Source organism: Myxine glutinosa, chromosome 6 (assembly GCF_964187855.1).
Source record: "Myxine glutinosa chromosome 6, kmMyxGlut1.1, whole genome shotgun sequence".
NCBI classification, from domain to species: domain Eukaryota; kingdom Metazoa; phylum Chordata; class Myxini; order Myxiniformes; family Myxinidae; genus Myxine; species Myxine glutinosa.
Window position 1 is genome coordinate 111,422,792 of NC_136266.1, and position 20,556 is coordinate 111,443,347.

General features: G+C 45.3%; 1 protein-coding gene across 1 annotated transcript in view; it reads left to right on the forward strand.

Annotated features, from left to right (window-relative positions):
* The window catches only part of LOC137412810 (transmembrane protein 200A-like), a 34,257-nt gene extending 29,703 nt beyond the window's left edge, over nucleotides 1-4,554 (forward strand). The window contains exon 2 of the mRNA XM_068098142.2: nucleotides 2,661-4,554. Within this exon, the coding sequence (XP_067954243.2) occupies nucleotides 2,684-4,174 (1,491 nt within the window). The 5' untranslated portion in view covers nucleotides 2,661-2,683 and the 3' untranslated portion in view covers nucleotides 4,175-4,554. The remainder of the gene's footprint in view (nucleotides 1-2,660) is intronic.
* The last annotated feature ends 16,002 nt before the right edge of the window (nucleotides 4,555-20,556 follow it).

Consider the following 20,556-nt stretch of genomic DNA (forward strand, 5'->3'; position numbering starts at 1 on the left):
TCCAAGATGGTTGCCATTTCATATTATCGGCTATAACTTCTTTCATATTTAACCTAGGATGATATTTTTAATGTCTAGTCATATGTTGTAGGGGTCAAAGAATCCATATCAATCAATTAAAACGTCGGTAAGTGATTACATCATGGTAAATCCAAGACGGCTGCCATTATGGCCGCCAAATCATGTTTTAGGCTTTAATATGCTTCATACTTAACTTAAAGTGGTAATTTCGGTGTCTAATCAAATGTTTTGCGGGTCAAGTAATCCAATTTAAATCATTTAAAAGGTTTTTGAGGGATGTCATGTTTAATCCAAAGATGCTGGCCAATAGAGGCTTACAGGTGGCTACTGCCTCAACTCAAGCTTTTTGAGTGGTAACATACATGAAAAATGATAACCAATCAAATCAGTCTAAATACACTCAGTTACGCAATCAAGCTGTCCTTTTTTGGCAGCAACCTGTACTCTTACAGGCGCAAAATATTGTGCAGTTCAAATTATACTTTGTACAACTACACACATGAGTAATATACGGCGTGACACTTTGGCATCCACATCGGATTAGATGCATGATAGACTCCGGAGCGAGTTCTGTGTTGACTGGAAGAGAAATTGGTTGGAGATTTTTCATTTGTGTGTCCTTCCTCCAGCCATACGATTCTGGATCCAGTTCTGGTGGATTGTTATCCTCCAAAGAACGCCACACAATGGCTTGGTGATGGGCCCTTTTTACATTCTCTGCAAACGCCTCATTGGTTGGAGGAAGAGAGCACAGTTTCGGCGGGGATGGTGAAGCCTGTCCTGTTTTAGATGCCCATACCTTCCATCGTGCTTCAGACATTGACTCGCTGGAACTTTGTCTATAACACGCTGACATGAATGCAGTGGCCTGTCCAGTAACTTCTTGTATTGGAGTGTCCATTACACCAAGAAGTGACAGGGAGTATCCATCACCCAATACCTTCAGAGCAGTGGCCTTGCCTATCCCATAGCAACATGCTACAGTATCACACCCGGTCAATGCGTGGGCAGCGAGGATTTCAGTAACTATGGATGCATGTTTCTCCACTGTTTTTCCAATGTCAATGACTGTTCTGTCCTTGATTGGGGATTCCATAGTTACACCATTTTTCATATTTGCAGTGTGGTAGTAATGCACAAGAAGTACGAAGACGTCTGTATCATCAGAGACTACAGTTATTTCACTTAGTTCATTGCTTCGGGCACACATAATTGCCTGCTGAACAATGATATTGTCCGCTTCTTCATGTGTTGTAGCTACATCCATCCTTATGGTTACCACGCCCCCATCGCTGATTTGGACTGGAATACTTTCCTCACCAGTTATAACTAACTTATGAGTACGGGTGTGTTCACTGAAGGACTCATCATTGGTTAGAAGATTGGTAACCAGGCCTATTAGTTGCTTCTTATTTTCAGAAACTGTCAGGACTATCTTCTGAGGTGGTAGTTTGCTGTTCAATTGTAGCTGGTGGATTCGACTTGCTCCAGTAGCTCTGGCACTTCTCGTAACACTCTTTGTACTATAATCGTAATACCGATCAAATATCAGGTAGACATCCCCGATTTTCAATCTCTTTGCAAACAATGTCATACTTCATGTTTGTTGCAAAGTCCCGAACTGTGCCATCTGCAGGCCAAGGTATTACCCAGAGTAGGGCCGAACCATCTATGATGGCGGTGGTAGTGTTACTAGATGTCCTCATAGATACCTCAACTTTAAGCTGTGTTTTTAACGATGATTTGGATTTGGCCGATCTCATTTCTCCTGTTGACTCAAACATCGATGTTGGCACTGGGGCTAATTCATGTGAAAGTACATCCTTGATATTGACTTCGCGACCACTAGCCTGGAGTCCAATGAGTCACGAGTAAATGACATCCATGTCATATACTTTAGTGTCTGCAACATTGACATGTTTCTTTCTTGCTACCATAGTAATCACTTCAATTGGATTACTTGACCCAAAAACATATACTGTACCTAGACACCATTATTACGACTTTAAGTTAAATATGAAGCATATTAAAGCCTAAAACATGATTTGGTGGCCAAAATGGCAGCCATCTTGGATTTACCATGATGTAATCACTTACCGACGTTTTAATTGATTTATATGGATTCCATGACCCCTACAACATATGACTAGACACTAAAAATATCATCCTAGGTTAAATATGAAAGAAGTTATAGCCGATAATATGAAATGGCAACCATCTTGGACGCCATCTTGAATTTCTCAAAACACTCAAGGGTGACCCAGGTTCACCCGACAGATTATGAAAGAGAACACCCTAAGCTGTACAAATCAATTTTTTAAAAAACGATATACTCAATTTCCAGGTTCAACCAGGGTTCTACCAGACGATGGGCCTGATTTAACAGGGTGACAATGTTTTGAATGTTTTCCTTCTTAAACCATCTCACAATTACACTCCCATGGGCCACACCAGGAGAACGCGAGGGAAAAGTGAAAGAGGTATCAAGCGATCTTTTTTTTTTTTTTTTTGAACAATGCTGTTGTCAACGTAAACTTTAATTGACAACAATCGCCATGTAAAACTGTAAACCTATTCTCATGGACGGGCTGCCAACATGACCTGAGCTCTCAAATGGTGTTCTGATGTGTGAACTGTAGATACCTTCAGCCTCAAGCGAGCGATGATCGCCACGGGAGGAGTCCTACGGGGAATCGCTGCCACACGCAAACCAGAGGCGCTGGCCCTGAGCAAGCGGCGTGAGGATGAAAAGCAGAAAAAGAAGAGGAGGAGAAAGGCAAAACGTCAGAAGAAACCCGACATGGTGGTCGTGAAGGGACATGTGCACATGTGCTCTTTCTCGGGAGTGCTGGTCATTGTGGGTATCCTCATTCTCATCGTGGGTATCACCATGACGTTTGTGGGTTACTGGCCCTACAATAACATACCACTGGAACAGATCGGAAAGCTCAGCAACAGAACAACTGCTGGACCTGAATGGCATGAAGCCTCAGAGGGATTGCTCATGGCATTCGTTTCTCGCCATCTCCAGTCGGAGCGCCTGAAGCTACTGGGACCTCTTCTCATGGGTATCGGGTTGTTTGTATTTATATGTGCCAATGCCGTGCTCCACGAAAACCGTGATCGCGAAACTCGCATCATCCACATGCGTGACATATACTCGACGGTCATAGACCTTCAGGCCCAGCGGGTGCAGGGTTACGGAGCCCTAAACGCTTGTCCTCTTGTTGACTGTGGTGTCCCGTGCCTGGACATGCCCTATGCAGAAAAACTTGCAGCTACTTCTCTACCTACCTTCCTTTGTCCTCAAACATCTTTATCACCAGAAGGCCAACCCACTTGCATTGGTAGTCTGATGTGTGGTGACGACATTGGAGTATGTGAAGCCCGGTGTCTGGACGATTGCAATAAAAAGGCCTCGAGTCCTTGCCCTTGTGAGCAGGCAGAACTTACTCCTCTGATAGCTGCTGATTGTGGGACAAGCTCCATTGTATCGTCGTCCATCAATGCCTTTACTCTGCCCATCATCAAGCTGAACAACTGTGTCATCGACGAGGCAGACGTTGGAAGCATCACCGAAGAGATTGTAGAAGCCAAGACGTTGACGATGGAACAACTTCCCAGCTACACCACGCTTTCCACCGCCATCACGACACCTTGTCCCCCACTTTCCTCCTCTGCAGAATGCTCAGATGGTCGTCCTCCCCTTCTGGAGCAACCAGATGAAAAAAATGCTGATGGGGTGAGCCTCGTGCCTTCCGCTTTCCAGGGTGAACTTTTATCTCCAGCGCTTAGGCGGCGCGGTTGTCCTTCGACCAGTCTTTCCAAATCCCTGGACCTCACTGAAGATGGTCCCCTGATGAAGATAGGTGTTTCTGCTGTGACGACAGCAAAGTTCGAGCGAAATGAACAGCGCAAGCATCCAAGCTGGCCTTGTCGCCTAGATAGCAGTAACAGCAAGGGCTACATGAAGCTGGATGATGGGGATGACGCAGCGGATCGTTTCTTCGCGATACCTTCGTCCTCTTGCCGGGAATACAACAACCATGAAAAGCTCATGATGATCTCACGATCACACAACAACCTCAGCTTCGAGGGAGACAGTTTACCAGGAGAAGGTCTCACTCGCCATGCTTCAGAAACACGATTCTGAGTCGCTGACACTACTTGGTACTGTGTATAATGTATTTAAAAGCCCTGAGGTTCCACTGTGACTGGTTCTAAAAATGCAGTGCATGAGGAAACGTCACACGAATGTAATACTGTGCTGATCAAAAAGTTGAAGAGATGGTTTGGTTTTTTGTGTTTTAACTGGCAACCTCTTCTATCAGACCTACGGCTCCTGGACTGGAAGGATAGCTCAGAGGCAGTGCACTCGTCTTTGAGCTGTCCAGTTTGGGTTCAATGCCTCACCCGACTATAAACTGTCGACCTGGCGCTTCACAGTCAGGGCGTTGCAACAATGAGAGCACCGTCCGTTTGATTGGACGCTAAGCTAGATGTCTCCTCTCATAGAATTAACTGTTGGACATGAACAAAAACCTTTAAAGAAAAACAAAAGAAGGCCATTGTGTGGTTGTACCCTGAACAAATTCCAAATTCCAGTGCTGAGCACCCTTACGGTTCATTTCCCTCTGCTACCCATGATGGCCCTTGCACTGTCTGTGCACCTAAGGGCCGGCCACCAACCAGGATATGTATGCTGTATATGACAGTTTCGCCATTATTCTTCAATGTTCTGGTCTCAACCTGTCCAGCCAGCCATAAATGGCACACACGCACGCAACAGCACACACACACACACACACACACACACACACAAACACGCAACCACACACACACACACACGCACCCACACACACACATGGACACACACGAAACAGCATACACACACACACACACAAACGCGCACGCACACACACACGCACACACACACACACAACACACACACGCACCCACACACACATGGACACACACGCAACAGCACACACACACACACACACGGAACAGCACACACACACACACACACACACACACACACACACACACAACAGCACACACACACACACAAACACATACACACGCACACACACATGCAAACACATGCACGCAACAGCACATACACACATGCACACACACACACACACACACACACACACACACACACACACGCACACACATGCACGCAACAGCACACACACACGCAACAGCACACACACATGCACGCTCACACACATGCATGCAACAGCACACACACACGCACGCACATGCACGTGCACACGCACGCAACAGAACACACACATACACACACACGCTTGCTCGCAGTGGTGCTGGTACGTATCACCATCAATCTATATCTCTTTACATACTCTGTTGATGTTCACAGTGATAGCTAAAATATTGTGTTGCCTTTACCTTGTGTGGTTCTTAGCCGATTGAAATATCCATTTCAGATCACATGACCAGTCACATGATATTGTTTTGCATGAAAATGAACTTAACAAGTACAGATACATTCAAAGTACACCGCCCCCATGCCAAATAATTAAATATCCTATAGCGCGGCATTGCCGGGGCGCCTCCGGCGCCCGGCAATACCGCAGTGCAGCTCATAGGGGCTGCATTGGGAGGGAGAGGTGTACACTAATTGATTGATTAATTGTATAATTAAAATCAATAAAAGATTATCACAAAATATTTTCTTAATCAATTGGCTAATACCATAACAAAACCACGAGTGCTTCATCCGAAGATGTATCTTTTAGAAATTTAATCAAACAAGTCATTAATAAAATTTAAATAATTAATTGATTAATCAATAAATAATGAATCGTTTAATCAATAAATAATGAATCGATTAAATGATTAATCAATAAATCAAAAATATCCTTGATAGCCACATCACTTGGTCACTATCATGTCCAAATATTAGCTTCCCAGCTCAAAAGGTGCCTGAGATATTGGCCAAATGAGAAAGAAAATAAATAAATGATTAATAATGAAAATAAATAAATAATAATCATTAAAAAATGAAATTATCAATCAATTCGGTCAGAGAACACATAAACCACCACCATTTCATCAGAATCTGTAACTGGGGGAATTTTTTTTTTTTTAGTAATTAATCGAATAATTAAATAATTAATCGATTCATTGATTAATTGGTTAATCAAGAAATCAAAAATATCCTTGATAGCCACATCACTTGGTCACTCATGTCCAAATATTAGCTTCCGAGCTCAAAAGGTGCCTGAGATATTGGCCAAATGAGAAAGAAAATAAATAAATGATTAATAATGAAAATAAATAAATAATTAATAATAATCATTTAAAAATTAAATTATTAATCAATTCGGTCATAGAACACATAAACCACCACCATTTCATCAGAATCTGCAACTAAAAAAAATAAAAAAATTTAGTCATTAATCGAATAATTAAATAATTAATCGATTAATTGATTAATTAATAAATCAAAAATAGCCCTTGCAGCCAAATCACCTGGTCATTGGCATGTCCAAATATCAGCTTCCTAACTCAAAAGGTGCCTGAGTTAATGGTCAGAAGAGAAAGGAAACTTGATTAATTATATAAGTACTTAATTAATCGCTAATAATTAAATAACTCCTCAATTAATTGATAATCAAAAAACAAAAAATACTGTTTTTGACAAAGGAATTGCTCACTATTGTGCCGAAATTTCAGCTTCCTAGCTCAAAGGATGGCTGAGATATCGCCCGGACAAACAAACAAACAAACAAGAAAGAAAGAAAGAAAGAAAGAAAGAAAGAAAGAAAGCAAGAAAACAAACAAACAACCAGAGTGAAAACTGAGTACTCCCTTTCAGCGTGCGTCACTGCCGAGCCCCCTTTGGTGCCCGGCAATGACGATTTGCAATGCCTGGAGATGGCATAGGAAAGGTGCGGTGTACAATATGGCTATTTAACATTATTTCACGCCAATAATTGAGCTTTGTATAAACGAAAATGTAGAATAGTGTGATCCCTTAATGATTTTGAGCATTATGAACCAACTATGAGTGAAAGGGTGAATCAGCCCTGGGGTTAATTACAACTGGAGCTGAAATTTGGGTTATGATTTTGTTTGATTTGTCAATGTAATGTAATTAATCATTGTAAATTGCTCCAGGTCTGATTTGTTATATTATTATATTATTATTATTATTATAATAATAATTTCATATTTAAAACATACTACAGCACTTAATTATTTCATTGCTATTTAACCGCAGGCCGTCGTTTGAAGCTCAGTGTTCACTGAGTTGAAGGTGTTAACCTTGAACACTTCATGTATTACAAATATCCCAGTTCGTCCATTGGTGCATGTTCAGAAAATCAGCGTTTGCATACAAGGTATAGCTCTTACACCTCCTGCTTCGACAATATGCACCTGGACATCATAGCCGTTATCAGTATCCGCAAACGAGCAAAAGTCGAATGTATCACATGAAGTTCCTCGTCTTTTTTCTGGTACAATCATGGTACACAACAGATGTACAACACAAACCCCTGCAGATTGTCCTATAATATGACGCAGAGAGGGATGGCATCCTGCATTGTCCTGAAATCCCACATTAGGAATTATTTCATTACAAATATTCCTGCAATTCCACACACACAGAAGGATGACGTTCCAAACGATCTTTCAATACCATACTGGGTACTTGCTGCACTGCAGAAAGTCACATATTGCAGTATTGCGAGGTTGGGAATGGTTTAAATGTTGTGCATATAGTAACATCCTCAATATATATGCTTTATGTTCACTTAAAATGTACTTTTGGCCCTCGGGTTATCATGTACATGGTTTTGCTACCTCAGTGCAAAAGGATTTATTATTTATTTTTCAATGAGCAGGAACCCGGTTTGTCAGACCCACTGTGGTTCGTATACCTAAAGGACACAATGTCCCTGTGCATATATATACATATATATATATATATATATATATATATATATATATATATATATATATATATATATATATATATATATAAGTATATGTATATATATGTATATATATATATATATATATACATATATATATATATATATAATTATATATATATATGTATATATATATAATTATATATATATATAAACAGTGCATGTATAATATACAGGGTGTTCCAAAAAGACCTGGACAAATTTGTTTGTTAATATTTTTAGTACCACAAAACATACAACGATACCCTTTGTTTTATATGATACAGAAACTTAAAGTTTTCTTTATTTTCAGGTCTGCTGGTTTAATATAAAAGAAAATGGTGACTCCACAGGAGAAAGCTAATGGTGTCGAATGGTTCATCGAGACGAGATCCGACACGCACGTTCAGCGTAATTTCTGTGCAAGGTATGGAAGGAATCCGCTATCACGGACTAGTATCAGACAGTGGTACAAGAGGTTAAGGGGACTGGAGGTTGTCAGAAACAGAAATGTACCAGACGTTGAATGAGTGCGTGAATCATTTCACCGAAGTCCTAGAAAGTTAATCCAACGTGCATCCCGAGAACTGGGACTACCAACCACTGCTGTGCACAGGATTTTGCATAAAAGACTGAAGCTTTATGCCTACAAGGTGCTGATTCTGCAGGAAATCAAAACCAAATGATGGATCTAAACACAAGGCGTTTGTCTTGGAAATGCTCAGTCACATAGAGAATGACGAAGATTACCTGAAAATGATTGAACGGTTACAGATGAAAAAAAAAGATGAAAAAGAAAAAAGATGACGAAGATTACGAAGATTACCAGACGTAACCCCCTTGATATTTTTTTTCTGTGGGAGTTTGTCACAGATGTTGTCTGCAACACCAAGGTGGCAAACCTGCAGGATCTTCATTCTCGGATCACAGCTGCATTATCACTGGTGGACGCAAACACGCTGAGCCAAACATGGCAAGAACTCCTGTACTGCCTTGATGTCTTGCACGCGACAAAGGGAGCCCACTTTTTTTTTTTTTTGTACACTGAATCGAGGCTCGTGAAAGAGCTAACATTTATTTCAAAAACAAATCAACCAGACAAACAAAATATATAAAAAGAGGGAGCAGAAGACAAGATAGGGAGAGGAGGGGAAGCACACAAACACAACATTTGAGAGCAGGGAGAAGTGTGGGAGGGAGAGGGCTTGGGGGGAGGAGGTGTGGGAAGGGGGGGGGGGGGGGTAGAGGTATAAAACACAAGGAGACCAAGGACTTCCAGGACAGAAATTAGTATTTCAAAAAAAAGTGTAGGATTTTGGGTGAAATTAGCGGGGGTAGAAAAGATCAAGGTTTTGGATGGGGGAAGATAAGAGATGGTGGTGAACAGCTGTTTTAAAGACCTGGAGGGTGGAGTGGGATTGAAGAGAGTGAGGGAGTTTGTTCCAGAGGCGGGAGAAAAGAGGAATGAAGGAGTGAAGGTGAGCAGAAAGTCTTGATTTTGGCAGTTTAACCATAAGAGGGTTGCAGGCAGATCTTGTGCGACCTGTAGGAATATTTGGGGGACAGAGCCCAGAGAGAGCTGGGGGGGGGCAAGGCCAGAGAGGAGTCGGTAGAAGACGGAAAGACCACCAACCTGCCTGCGGTGAGTGAGTGAAAGGCCCTTGGAGTTAGCTTCATCGCGGGAGATTCCAATGATTCCGAACGCTTTGGTTTCAACAGCGTGAAGATGAGCTAGGTGTGAGGCAGGAGCACCAGACCAGAGGGGAGAGCAGTATTCTATAGAGCTGCGGATGAAAGCCTTGTAAGTGGTGAGGAGCTCAGGTGTACCAAGGAAGGACTTCGCACGACGGAGGATGCTCAGTCGGCGACTGGGTTTGGAGGCCAGATTTGAAATGTGGTTTTCCCAGGAAAGATCATGGCAGATAGTGAGACCCAAAAGCTTGAGTGACAGAACTTCCTGGAGAGGATTATTCAGAAAGTGGATGGGAGGGTTGTCCAGTCGGTCTTTTCGGAGAGACATCGAAAGAGTGTGAGATTTGTCAGGATTGAAAGACATGTTCCACTTGTTTGCCCAGTCTGTGATTTTGTCTAGGTCTGCAGAGAGTGAGGACGCTGCAGACTGCCGATCTGAGGGATGAGGAATGGAGCGACAGAGAGTAGAGTCGTCAGCAAAGAGATAGAGAGGGTTTTCAAGAGAGTCAGAGAGATCATTGATGAAGACCAGAAAAAGCAAAGGGCCCAGAACACTGCCTTGGGGAACTCCAGCCTGAACAGGAAGAGGAGATGAGAGAAACCCATTAAACCCACATTGAAGTATATTGATGGTGTGCACACAACTTTGAGTTTCTACAAACCAAAGGGTATCGTTGTATCATGTGTGGTTCTAAATACATTAACAACCAAAGTTGTCCGGGTCTTTTTGGAACACCCTGCACAATACATGTATAATATATATATATATATATATATATATATATATATATATATATATATATATATATATATATATATATGTGTGTATATATATGTATATATATACATACATACATATATACATACAGTATATACATACACACATACAATACACAATATATGTGTGTGTGTATACATATATATTTATATTGGATGGTGATTATAGCGTGCATTACGATGGGAACACAGATGATGAAAGCACAGAACCTTGAGGGCAATGCGGGCTGATATCAGCCTTGAAAAGGTTACCACCTTGTATTAGCGACTCATTGGTTACGTGCGACAGCAGAAGCAAATGCGCTTTTTTAGAAAACAAAAAACCCCTTAATAAAGACAAACAAATGGATATCATCTGGTACTTTGTTGCACTTTTTAATGGACGTTGATGGTTCTTTAAAGCCAGGGCTAATATCGAAAAAGCACGCAGCACCTGCTCTAATTAAGCTAATAATGTGGGACGGGCAAGGCGAGATCTTGGTGTAATGTCAGCGTTTATTGAGCATTGATTTGATGCCCTTGTGAAGCTTTTAATTTGCTTTTTACGGCAACAGCTTAACACCGATGCCGCGACCCATTACTACCCTCTTTGGCGGGTTTACTAATGATTTAGAGGCGTCTGTATAAACTACAAAGCTTCCTTCAGGTCTCTCGATGCAGCACAACAAATACAATAACCACTTGTGATGGATGACTTTTCCTTTTGCACACATGGTCTAACTCTACATAGGGTGGATACATGGTCTAACCCTTCAGATGGTGGATACGTGGTGTAACCGTTCACAAGGCAGATACATGGTCTAACTGTTCACAAGGCAGATACATGGTCTAACCCTTCACAAGGTGGATACATGGTCTAACCCTTCACAAGGTGTACACGTTGTCTAAGACAGGTCCTTGGACTTCATTAAATTCATGTCTCACATGAGCTCATCAACATTTCAATTTCGTTCTGTATCAGTCATCAGTGAGTGGTAGATACATGTAACCATGTGTCAGGGCCATCAGCTCTTCCTTAAAATACCTTCAGGACACAACACTATATTCAGTCCAAGGGGCATTCAAAAACTTCACGGAATGAGATATTCATATGAATTCCATGTTGTGAGGTCGGCCACGGAACGTTTTGCCTGAAGTCTTTCACGAACTTGCTGGCCAGGCCTGATATTGGACTGAAGGTGGTTTGCGCAGGAATTTGTAATTTGTTCAGGGCACCGGTGATCACTTGCCTACTCTTCGAGAAGGAAACTGTGCAATATTTAACGTCAACCAACAACAAGTGGTGGTGGACGGGCCCCCTGTCTTAACGGTGCACACATCACCGTGCATGCGAAACAACAGGATGAAGTTCAAAGCTGAGCTGAGATTAGAACCGGGCTAGACAGCTCACGGGTAAGTTATATTTCCTCTAAGCTATCCTACCAGCCCCTGATAATTATATATACCAGTAACTAGCAGGGGCGCATGCAATTTCCATGTAATGTAAAATTTCACTTCAAGACCTCAACACCCCCCATCTCCCCACACGCAAACCCAAGTCCTCCACCTCTCCAACCTGCTAAAAGCCTAAAAGTAAATTTAAACAAGGAAGAGCAATCAGAGATTGCAGACCCTCGCCAGGATGTGTTTTCAGTGTTTTTTTTTTTAAGGCTTTTGTGTTAAAACAATATGGCGACCGAACCACATGACCGATAACGTCGTCGTTATTTCTTTTCTCCACCAATTTATCCCGAGATGATGCTAAATAAATTTCATCTTGATCGGATGAAGTTTTGTACTTGTCGAATTATGACGTCATAATGGAGGCACCTTTGACATCATCATTAACATATTTTATTCCCCATGGAGAGTTCTTTACAATGAGCCATGTCTCAATTTTTTCTATGCAGCGCTTTCGGAGATATAGAGGTGCAAAGTTTTTCGGTTTTTCCAAGATGGCAGCTATACCACGTGACCTATGCCGTCATAATTATAATTAAAAAATTCTACAGGTGGAGTTGCACCTCCGGTGAAAAGTTCCTGTCAATCTGACCAACGGTTGCAGAGAAAATCATATTTATTCTGTGCGGACAAACAAACAAACAAATGGACTCAAATGCAATACCCTCTCCTCAGGCGAGGGTAAAAAAACAACGTTTCATTCACAATCTCGCGAGATTCCGTCATCTCGTGATTTCTTTAGAAAAATAGCAGATAGGTAAGCTAATTGATAAAAAAACAACAACATATAAGGTCATCGGTAAAGGAAAAACTAAAATACAACTGGAACTCCTCGGGCAAAAACCTTCATAATGATATGGGTCCCTGGTCGAGTAGTTTAAGAGAAAATAGTCGGAAAGTCAGACAGACAGAACTAGACGGCACGCGATAGAGCGCATATACCTTCGCCAGGTTGAACAGTTTACGTTTTGTATCCCACTGATGGGCCGGATCTGGATCCGGAACTGAACCAAAATCGAATCGGCTTGTTTTTGTCACCTTAACCCAACTCATCCACCAAGTTTTGTCATAAGTCGTCCACAACTTTTTGAAATTTCGTGTTATACAGTGCCTTCAAAAAGTATTCACACCTCTTGACTTTTTCACATATTGTTGTATTACTGCCGGAATTTAAAATGGATTTAATTGAGATGTTTTGTCACTAATCTACACAAAATACCCCATATTGTCAAAGTGGAATTTTTTCCCAGAACTGTTTACAAATCAATTAAAAATGAAAACCTGAAATATCATGAGTCAATAAGTATTCAACCCTTTGTTATGACACTCAAATTGAGCTCAGGTGCATCCAATTTCCTTTGATCATCCTTGAGATGTCTCTACACCTTGAATGGAGTCCAACTGTGGCCAATGCAATAATTGATTGGACATGATTTAGAAAGAAACACACCTTTCTATATGAGGTCCAACAGTTGACAGTGCATGTCAGAGCAGAAACCCTACTATGAAGTCCAAGGAACTGTCTGTATAACTCCGAGACAGAATTGTGAGGAGGCATAGATCTGGAGAAGGGTATAAGCCAATTTCTAGAGTGTTGAAAGTCCCAAGAGCGCAGTGAGCTCCCCATCATTAGGAGATGGAAAGAATATGGAACGACCCAGACACTTCATAGAGCTGGCCGTCTGAACAAACTGAGAAACTGGGCAAGAAGAACCTTGGTCAGGGAGGTGACCAAGACCCCAATGACCACTTTGACAGAATTGCAGAGTTTTTTGGCTGAGATGGGAGAACCTGTCAGAAGGACGACATTCTCTGCAGCACTTCACAAATCTTGGCTTTATGGGAGTGGCCAGACGAAAGCCATTCCTGTGAAAAAGGCACATAGCAGTACGCCTGGAGTTTGCAAAAAGGCACGCGAAAGACAGCTAGCATGAGGCAAAATATTCTGTGGTCTGATGAGATGAAAGTTGAACTCTTTGGCCTGAATGCAAAGCGCTATGTCTGGTGGAAACCGAGCACAGCTCATCACCCATCTAACACCATCTCTACTGCAAAGCATGCTATTGACAACATCATGCTATGGGGATGCTTTTCAGCAGCAGGGACTGGGAGACTTGCAAGGATAGAAGGAACATTGAATGGAGCCCAATACAGACAAATCCTTGAGGAGAACCTACTTCAGAGTGCAAAACACCTCAGACTGTGGCAAAGATTTACGTTCCAAAAGGACAATGACCCCAAGCATACAGCCAAAGCAACACTGGAATGGCTTCAGAAGAAGAAGGAGAAAGTCCTTGAGTGACCTAGCCAAAGCCCAGACTTGAATACCATTGAGAATCTGTGGAAAGACTTGAAGATTGTTGTTCACTGATGCCCCCCAGGCCCCATCCAACTTGACAGAGCTTGAGCAAATCTGCAAGAAAAAAACTCCCCAAATATTGATGTGCAAAGCTGGCACAGACAAGCCTGGTGTTGGCTTAGCGGTTTAGGTGCCGGCTTTTGGATCCTCGGATCCTGGGTTCGAATCCCGGTCGATTGCTGAATTAACACCAGGGGGGGTTGACTCAGTCTGTCATCCTTTCGAGGTCGGCAAATTGAGTACCAGTTCACTGGCAATTCCCTGTGTGTCGCAAGAGGCGACTAACAGGGTTGGCGGCCAGGAAGGGCATCCGGCCATAAAACATTGCTTAAAAATGGGACCACGGTGCCCGAAAAAGGCCAACCTCCGCTCTGCGGGTAAAATTGGCCTCTGAAGGTGGTTCAAAGCTAACACAGACATGCCCAAGATGACTCGAAGCTGTAATCGTTGCCAAAGGTGCTTCTACGAAGTATTGAGTCAGTGGGTTGAATACTTATGTAAGTTAGATATTTCCCTATTTATTTTTAAATTATTTTATAGGAATTTCTAAAAAAAAAGCACTTTGACATAATGTGGTATTATGTGTAGATCAGTGACAAAAAATCTCAATTTATTCATTTTAAAATTCAGGCTGTCACACCAAAAAAATGTGTAAAAGTCATGGGGTGTGAATACTTTCTGAAGGCACTGCCTATCGTTTTGTGCCCTATCACTCAATGAAGAATCACTTAAAATAAAAAAACACTCGTATCTGGATCTTCACCAAATTGAATCACTTCGTCCTCGTCACACACACAACTTGTCCACCACGTTTCGTCGGAATCCGTCCACAACCTTTTGAGATATCCTGTTCACAAACAAACAGACAAGGGGGAAAACATAACCTCCATCCACCTTCAGCGGCGGAGGTAATTAGCATATTATTTACATGGTATAATATTTGTAAGGAACTAGACCTCCACCAGCTCCACACTCAGACCGTGGTTCATTCGACCGTTGCAAAACAAACCATCCGGTTTTATTGGTGATGTAGACTGTAGAGCGGGGGGAAACCTCTAATGTCTGGATCTGTCTATGTATTGTACGTACGCACGGTATGTAATTTTCATCAAAACGTAATGTGATAAATGTTCCATATTTCCTGAACAGTGATCATGAGGAGCGGCCGGGGCATGACCCATTGAGTTAAGAGGTGTTTGAAACCAGGGGAACAACCATACGAATAGTGTGATTCGATGCAAATTGGAATTTTAAACACGGTTTAAGGAAAACGTTTAGGGCTTCTTTATTTAAAAAAGGTACTCAGGTACGGGGTACATCTTTTGTATTTCACCATAACCGATCATGCTCTCACATGGGGTCACCAGGCGTTACCGTGGAGACGATTACCAGGACGGCAGTATCTGTTCGCATGGTAACGGCTGCCATGACAACGAGGGAAAAGGTTCCACCCAGCGAGCAGCAGGAGGTAGGACTTTAATGAACTCTTTTGATGTTCTCGCTGTGCAGACATGACACGATTGGTAATTATAACAGGTGGCGAATCGTGAGAGCGAGGTCTTGTCGAAGAAGCAACAAGGCGATTACGTTTCCTGGCTCCAAATGGCACAATTACCATGTTACCGGCATGGATGTGGCCGTGGTGTACGAACAGTGAGTGTACCCATGAACGGTCTAGGGGTGCGTGCAGTCTCCACTGAGGTCTCCGTACGTACGTACGCACACCTGTCACACGCTCAAGGTGTAAATACCTCATTCCCATCTAAGTAATACAAATTTACGTTCCATATAAACTGACGGGTCGAACATTGTTTCGTTCATTAATTTCGCGAAAGAATGTGTCATGGTTCTTTTTTAAATAACAAAAGCATGAATGACTTCCTACAATAACTTAGAAATCTACCTTTAAAGGGTCGTTATCCAAAATATTCGTCGCAAGGCAGCACTGCACTGTGACACAAGGAAGGATCCAAAATGGCAAGATCTACAGCCATGAAGTGTATATACCTGCCCCATGGATCCATGCTGCCAGGAATCAAACCCAAGCTTCCCCGTAGATCCATGCTGCCACGAATTAAACCCAGGCGTGCCCCGTAGATCCATGCTGTCACGAATCGAACCCAGGCGTGCCCCGTGGATCCATGCTGCCACGAATCAAACCCAGGCTTACCCGGTGGATCCATGCTGCAACGAATCAAACCCAGGCATGCCCCGTGCATCCATGCTGCCAGGTATCAAACCCAGGCGTGCCCCATGGATCCATGCTGCCAGGTATCAAACCCAGGCGTGCCCCGTAGATCCATGCTGCCACGAATCAAACCCAGGCGTGCCCCATGGATCCATGCTGCCAGGTATCAAACCCAGGCGTGCCCCGTAGATCCATGCTGTCACGAATCAAACCCAGGCGTGCCCCGGAGATCCATGCTGTCACGAATCAAACCCAGGCGTGCCCCGTGGATCCATGCTGCCACGAATCAAACCCAGGCGTGCCCCGTGGAGCCATGCTGCCACGAATCAAACTCAGGCGTGCCCCATGGATCGATGCTGCCACGAATCAAACCCAGGCATTCCCCATGGATCCATGCTGCCACGAATCAAACCCAGGCGTGCCCCATGGATCCATGCTGCCACTAATCAAACCAAGGCGTGCCCCATGGATCCATGCTGCCACGAATCAAACCCAGGCGTGCCCCATGGATCCATGCTGCCACGAATCAAACCCAGGCGTGCCCCATGGATCCATGCTGCCACGAATCAAACCCAGGCATGCCCCATGGATCCATGCTGCCACGAATCAAACCCAGCCGAGCCCCGTAGATCCATGCTGCCAGGTATCAAACCCAGGCGTGCCCCGTTGATCCATGCTGCCACGAATCAAACCCAGGTGTGCCCCATGGATCCATGCTGCCACGAATCAAACCCAGGCGTGCCCCATGGATCCATACTGCCACGAATCAAACCCAGGCATGCCCCATGGATCCATGCTGCCACAAATCAAACCCAGGCGTGCCCCGTGGATCCATGCTGCCACGAATGAAACCCAGGCATGCCCCATGGATCCATGCTGCCACGAATCAAACCCAGCCGAGCCCCGTAGATCCATGCTGCCAGGTATCAAACCCAGGCGTGCCCCGTTGATCCATGCTGCCACGAATCAAACCCAGGTGTGCCCCATGGATCCATGCTGCCACGAATCAAACCCAGGCGTGCCCCATGGATCCATACTGCCACGAATCAAACCCAGGCATGCCCCATGGATCCATGCTGCCACAAATCAAACCCAGGCGTGCCCCGTGGATCCATGCTGCCACGAATGAAACCCAGGCGTGCACCATGGATCCATGCTGCCAAGAATCAAACCTAGGCATGCCCCGTGGATCCATGCTGCCAAGAATCAAACCCAGGCTTGCCCCGTGGATCCATGCTGCCACGAATCAAACCCAGGCGTGCCCCATGGATCCATGCTGCCACGAATCAAACCCAGGCATGCCCCGTGGATCCATGCTGCAAAGAATCAAATCCAGCCGTGCCCCGTGGATCCATGCTGCCACGAATCAAATCCAGGCGTGCCCCGTGGATCCATGCTGCCACGAATCAAACCCAGGCATGCCCTGTGGATCTATGCTGCCACGAATCAAACCCAGGCATTCCCTCTAGATCCATGCTGCCACGAATCAAACCCAGGCGTGCCCCATGGATCCATGCTGCCACGAATCAAACCCAGGCATTCCCTCTGGATCCATGCTGCCACGAATCAAACTCAGGCATGCCCCATGGATCCATGCTGCCACGAATCAAACCCAGGCATGCCCCATGGATCCATGCTGCCACGAATCAAACTCAGGCATGCCCCATGGATCCATGCTGCCACGAATCAAACCCAGGCATGCCCCCTGGATCCATGCTGCCACGAATCAAACCCAGGCATGACCCATGGATCCATGCTACCACAAATCAAACCCAGGCACGCCCCCTGGATCCCTGCTGCCACGAATCAAACCCAGGCATGCCCCATGGATCCATGCTGCCACGAATCAAACCCAGGCATGCCCCATGGGTCCATGCTGCCACGAATCAAACCCAGGCATGCCCCATGGATCCATGCTGCCACGAATCAAACCCAGGCATGCCCCCTGGATCCATGCTGCCACGAATCAAACCCAGGCGTGCCCCATGGAGCCATACTGCCACAATCAAGCCCAGGCGTGCCCCATGGATCCATACTGCCACGAATCAAACCCAGGCATGCCCCCTGGACCCATGCTCCCACGAATCAAACCCAGGCGTGCCCCGTGGATCCATGCTGCCACGAATCAAACGCAGGCTTGCCCCGTGGATCCATGCTGCCACGAATGAAACCCAGGCATGCCCCATGGATCCATGCTGCCACGAAGCAAACCCAGGCATGCCCCCTGGAACCATGCTGCCACGAATCAAACCCAGGCGTGGTCCGTGGATCCATGCTGCCACAATCAAACCTTGGCATGCCCTGTGGATCCAGGCTGCCACGAATCAAACCCAGGCATGCCATGTGGATCCAAGCTGCCACAATCAAACCTCGACATGCCCAATGGATCCATGCTGCCACGAATCAAACCCAGGCATGCCATGTGGATCCATGCTGCCACGAATCAAACCCAGGCTTGCCCCATGGATCCATGCTGCCACGAATCAAACCCAGGTGTGCCCCATGGATCCATGCTGCCACGAATCAAACCCAGGCGTGCCCCATGGATCCATGTTGCCACGAATCAAACCCAGGCGTGCCCCATGGATCCATGCTGCCAAGAATCAAACCTAGGCATGCCCCATGGATCCATGCTGCCACAAATCAAACCCAGGCATGCCCTGTGGATCCATGCTGCCAAGAATCAAACCCAGGCTTGCCCCATGGATCCATGCTGCCACGAATCAAACCCAGGCGTGCCCCATGGATCCATGCTGCCACGAATCAAACCCAGGCGTGCCCCATGGATCCATGCTGCCACGAATCAAACCCAGCCGAGCCCCGTAGATCCATGCTGCCACGAATCAAACCCAGGCGTGCCTCGTGGATCCCTGCTGCCACGAATCAAATCCAGGCGTGCCCCGTGGATCCATGCTGCCACGAATCAAACCCAGGCGTGCCCCGTGGATCCATGCTGCCAAGAATCAAACTCAGGCATGCCCTGTGGATCCATGCTGCCAAGAATCAAACCGAGGCATGCCCCATGGATCTATGCTGCCACGAATCAAACCCAGGCATGCCCCGTGGATCCATGCTGCCACAAATCAAACCGAGGTATGCCCCATGGATCTATGCTGCCACGAATCAAACCCAGGCATGCCCTGTGGATCCATGCTGCCAAGAATCAAACCGAGGCATGCCCCATGGATCTATGCTGCCACGAATCAAACCCAGGCATGCCCCGTGGATCCATGCTGCCACGAATCAAACCCAGGCGTGCGTTATGGATCCATGCTGCCAAGAATCAAACACAGGCGTGCCCCATGGATCCATGCTGCCACGATTCAAATCCAGGCGTGCCCCGTGGATCCATGCTGCCAAGAATCAAACCGAGGCATGCCCCATGGATCTATGCTGCCACGAATCAAACCCAGGCATGCCCTGTGGATCCATGCTGCCAATAATCAAACCGAGGCATGGCCCATGGATCTATGCTGCCACGAATCAAACCCAGGCATGCCCCGTGGATCCATGCTGCCACGAATCAAACCCAGGTGTGCCTTATGGATCCATGCTGCCAAGAATCAAACCCAGGCGTGCCCCATGGATCCATGCTGCCACGATTCAAATCCAGGCGTGCCCCATGGATCCATGCTGCCAAGAATCAACCCGAGGCATGCCCCATGGATCTATGCTGCCACGAATCAAACCCAGGCGTGCCCCGTGGATCCATGCTGCCAATAATCAAACCGAGGCATGCCCCATGGATCTATGCTGCCACGAATCAAACCCAGGCATGCCCTGTGGATCCATGCTGCCAATAATTATCAACCCGAGGCATGCCCCATGGATCTATGCTCCCACGAATCAAACCCAGGCGTGCCCCGTGGATCCATGCTGCCAAGAATCAAACCGAGGCATGCCCCATGGATCTATGCTGCCACGAATCAAACCCAGGCATGCCCTGTGGATCCATGCTGCCAATAATCAAACCGAGGCATGCCCCATGGATCTATGCTGCTACGAATCAAAGCCAGGCATGCCCCATGGATCTATGCTGCCACGAATCAAACCCAGGCATGCCCCGTGGATCCATGCTGCCACGAATCAAACCCAGGCGTGCCTTGTGGATCCATGCTGCCAATAATCAAACC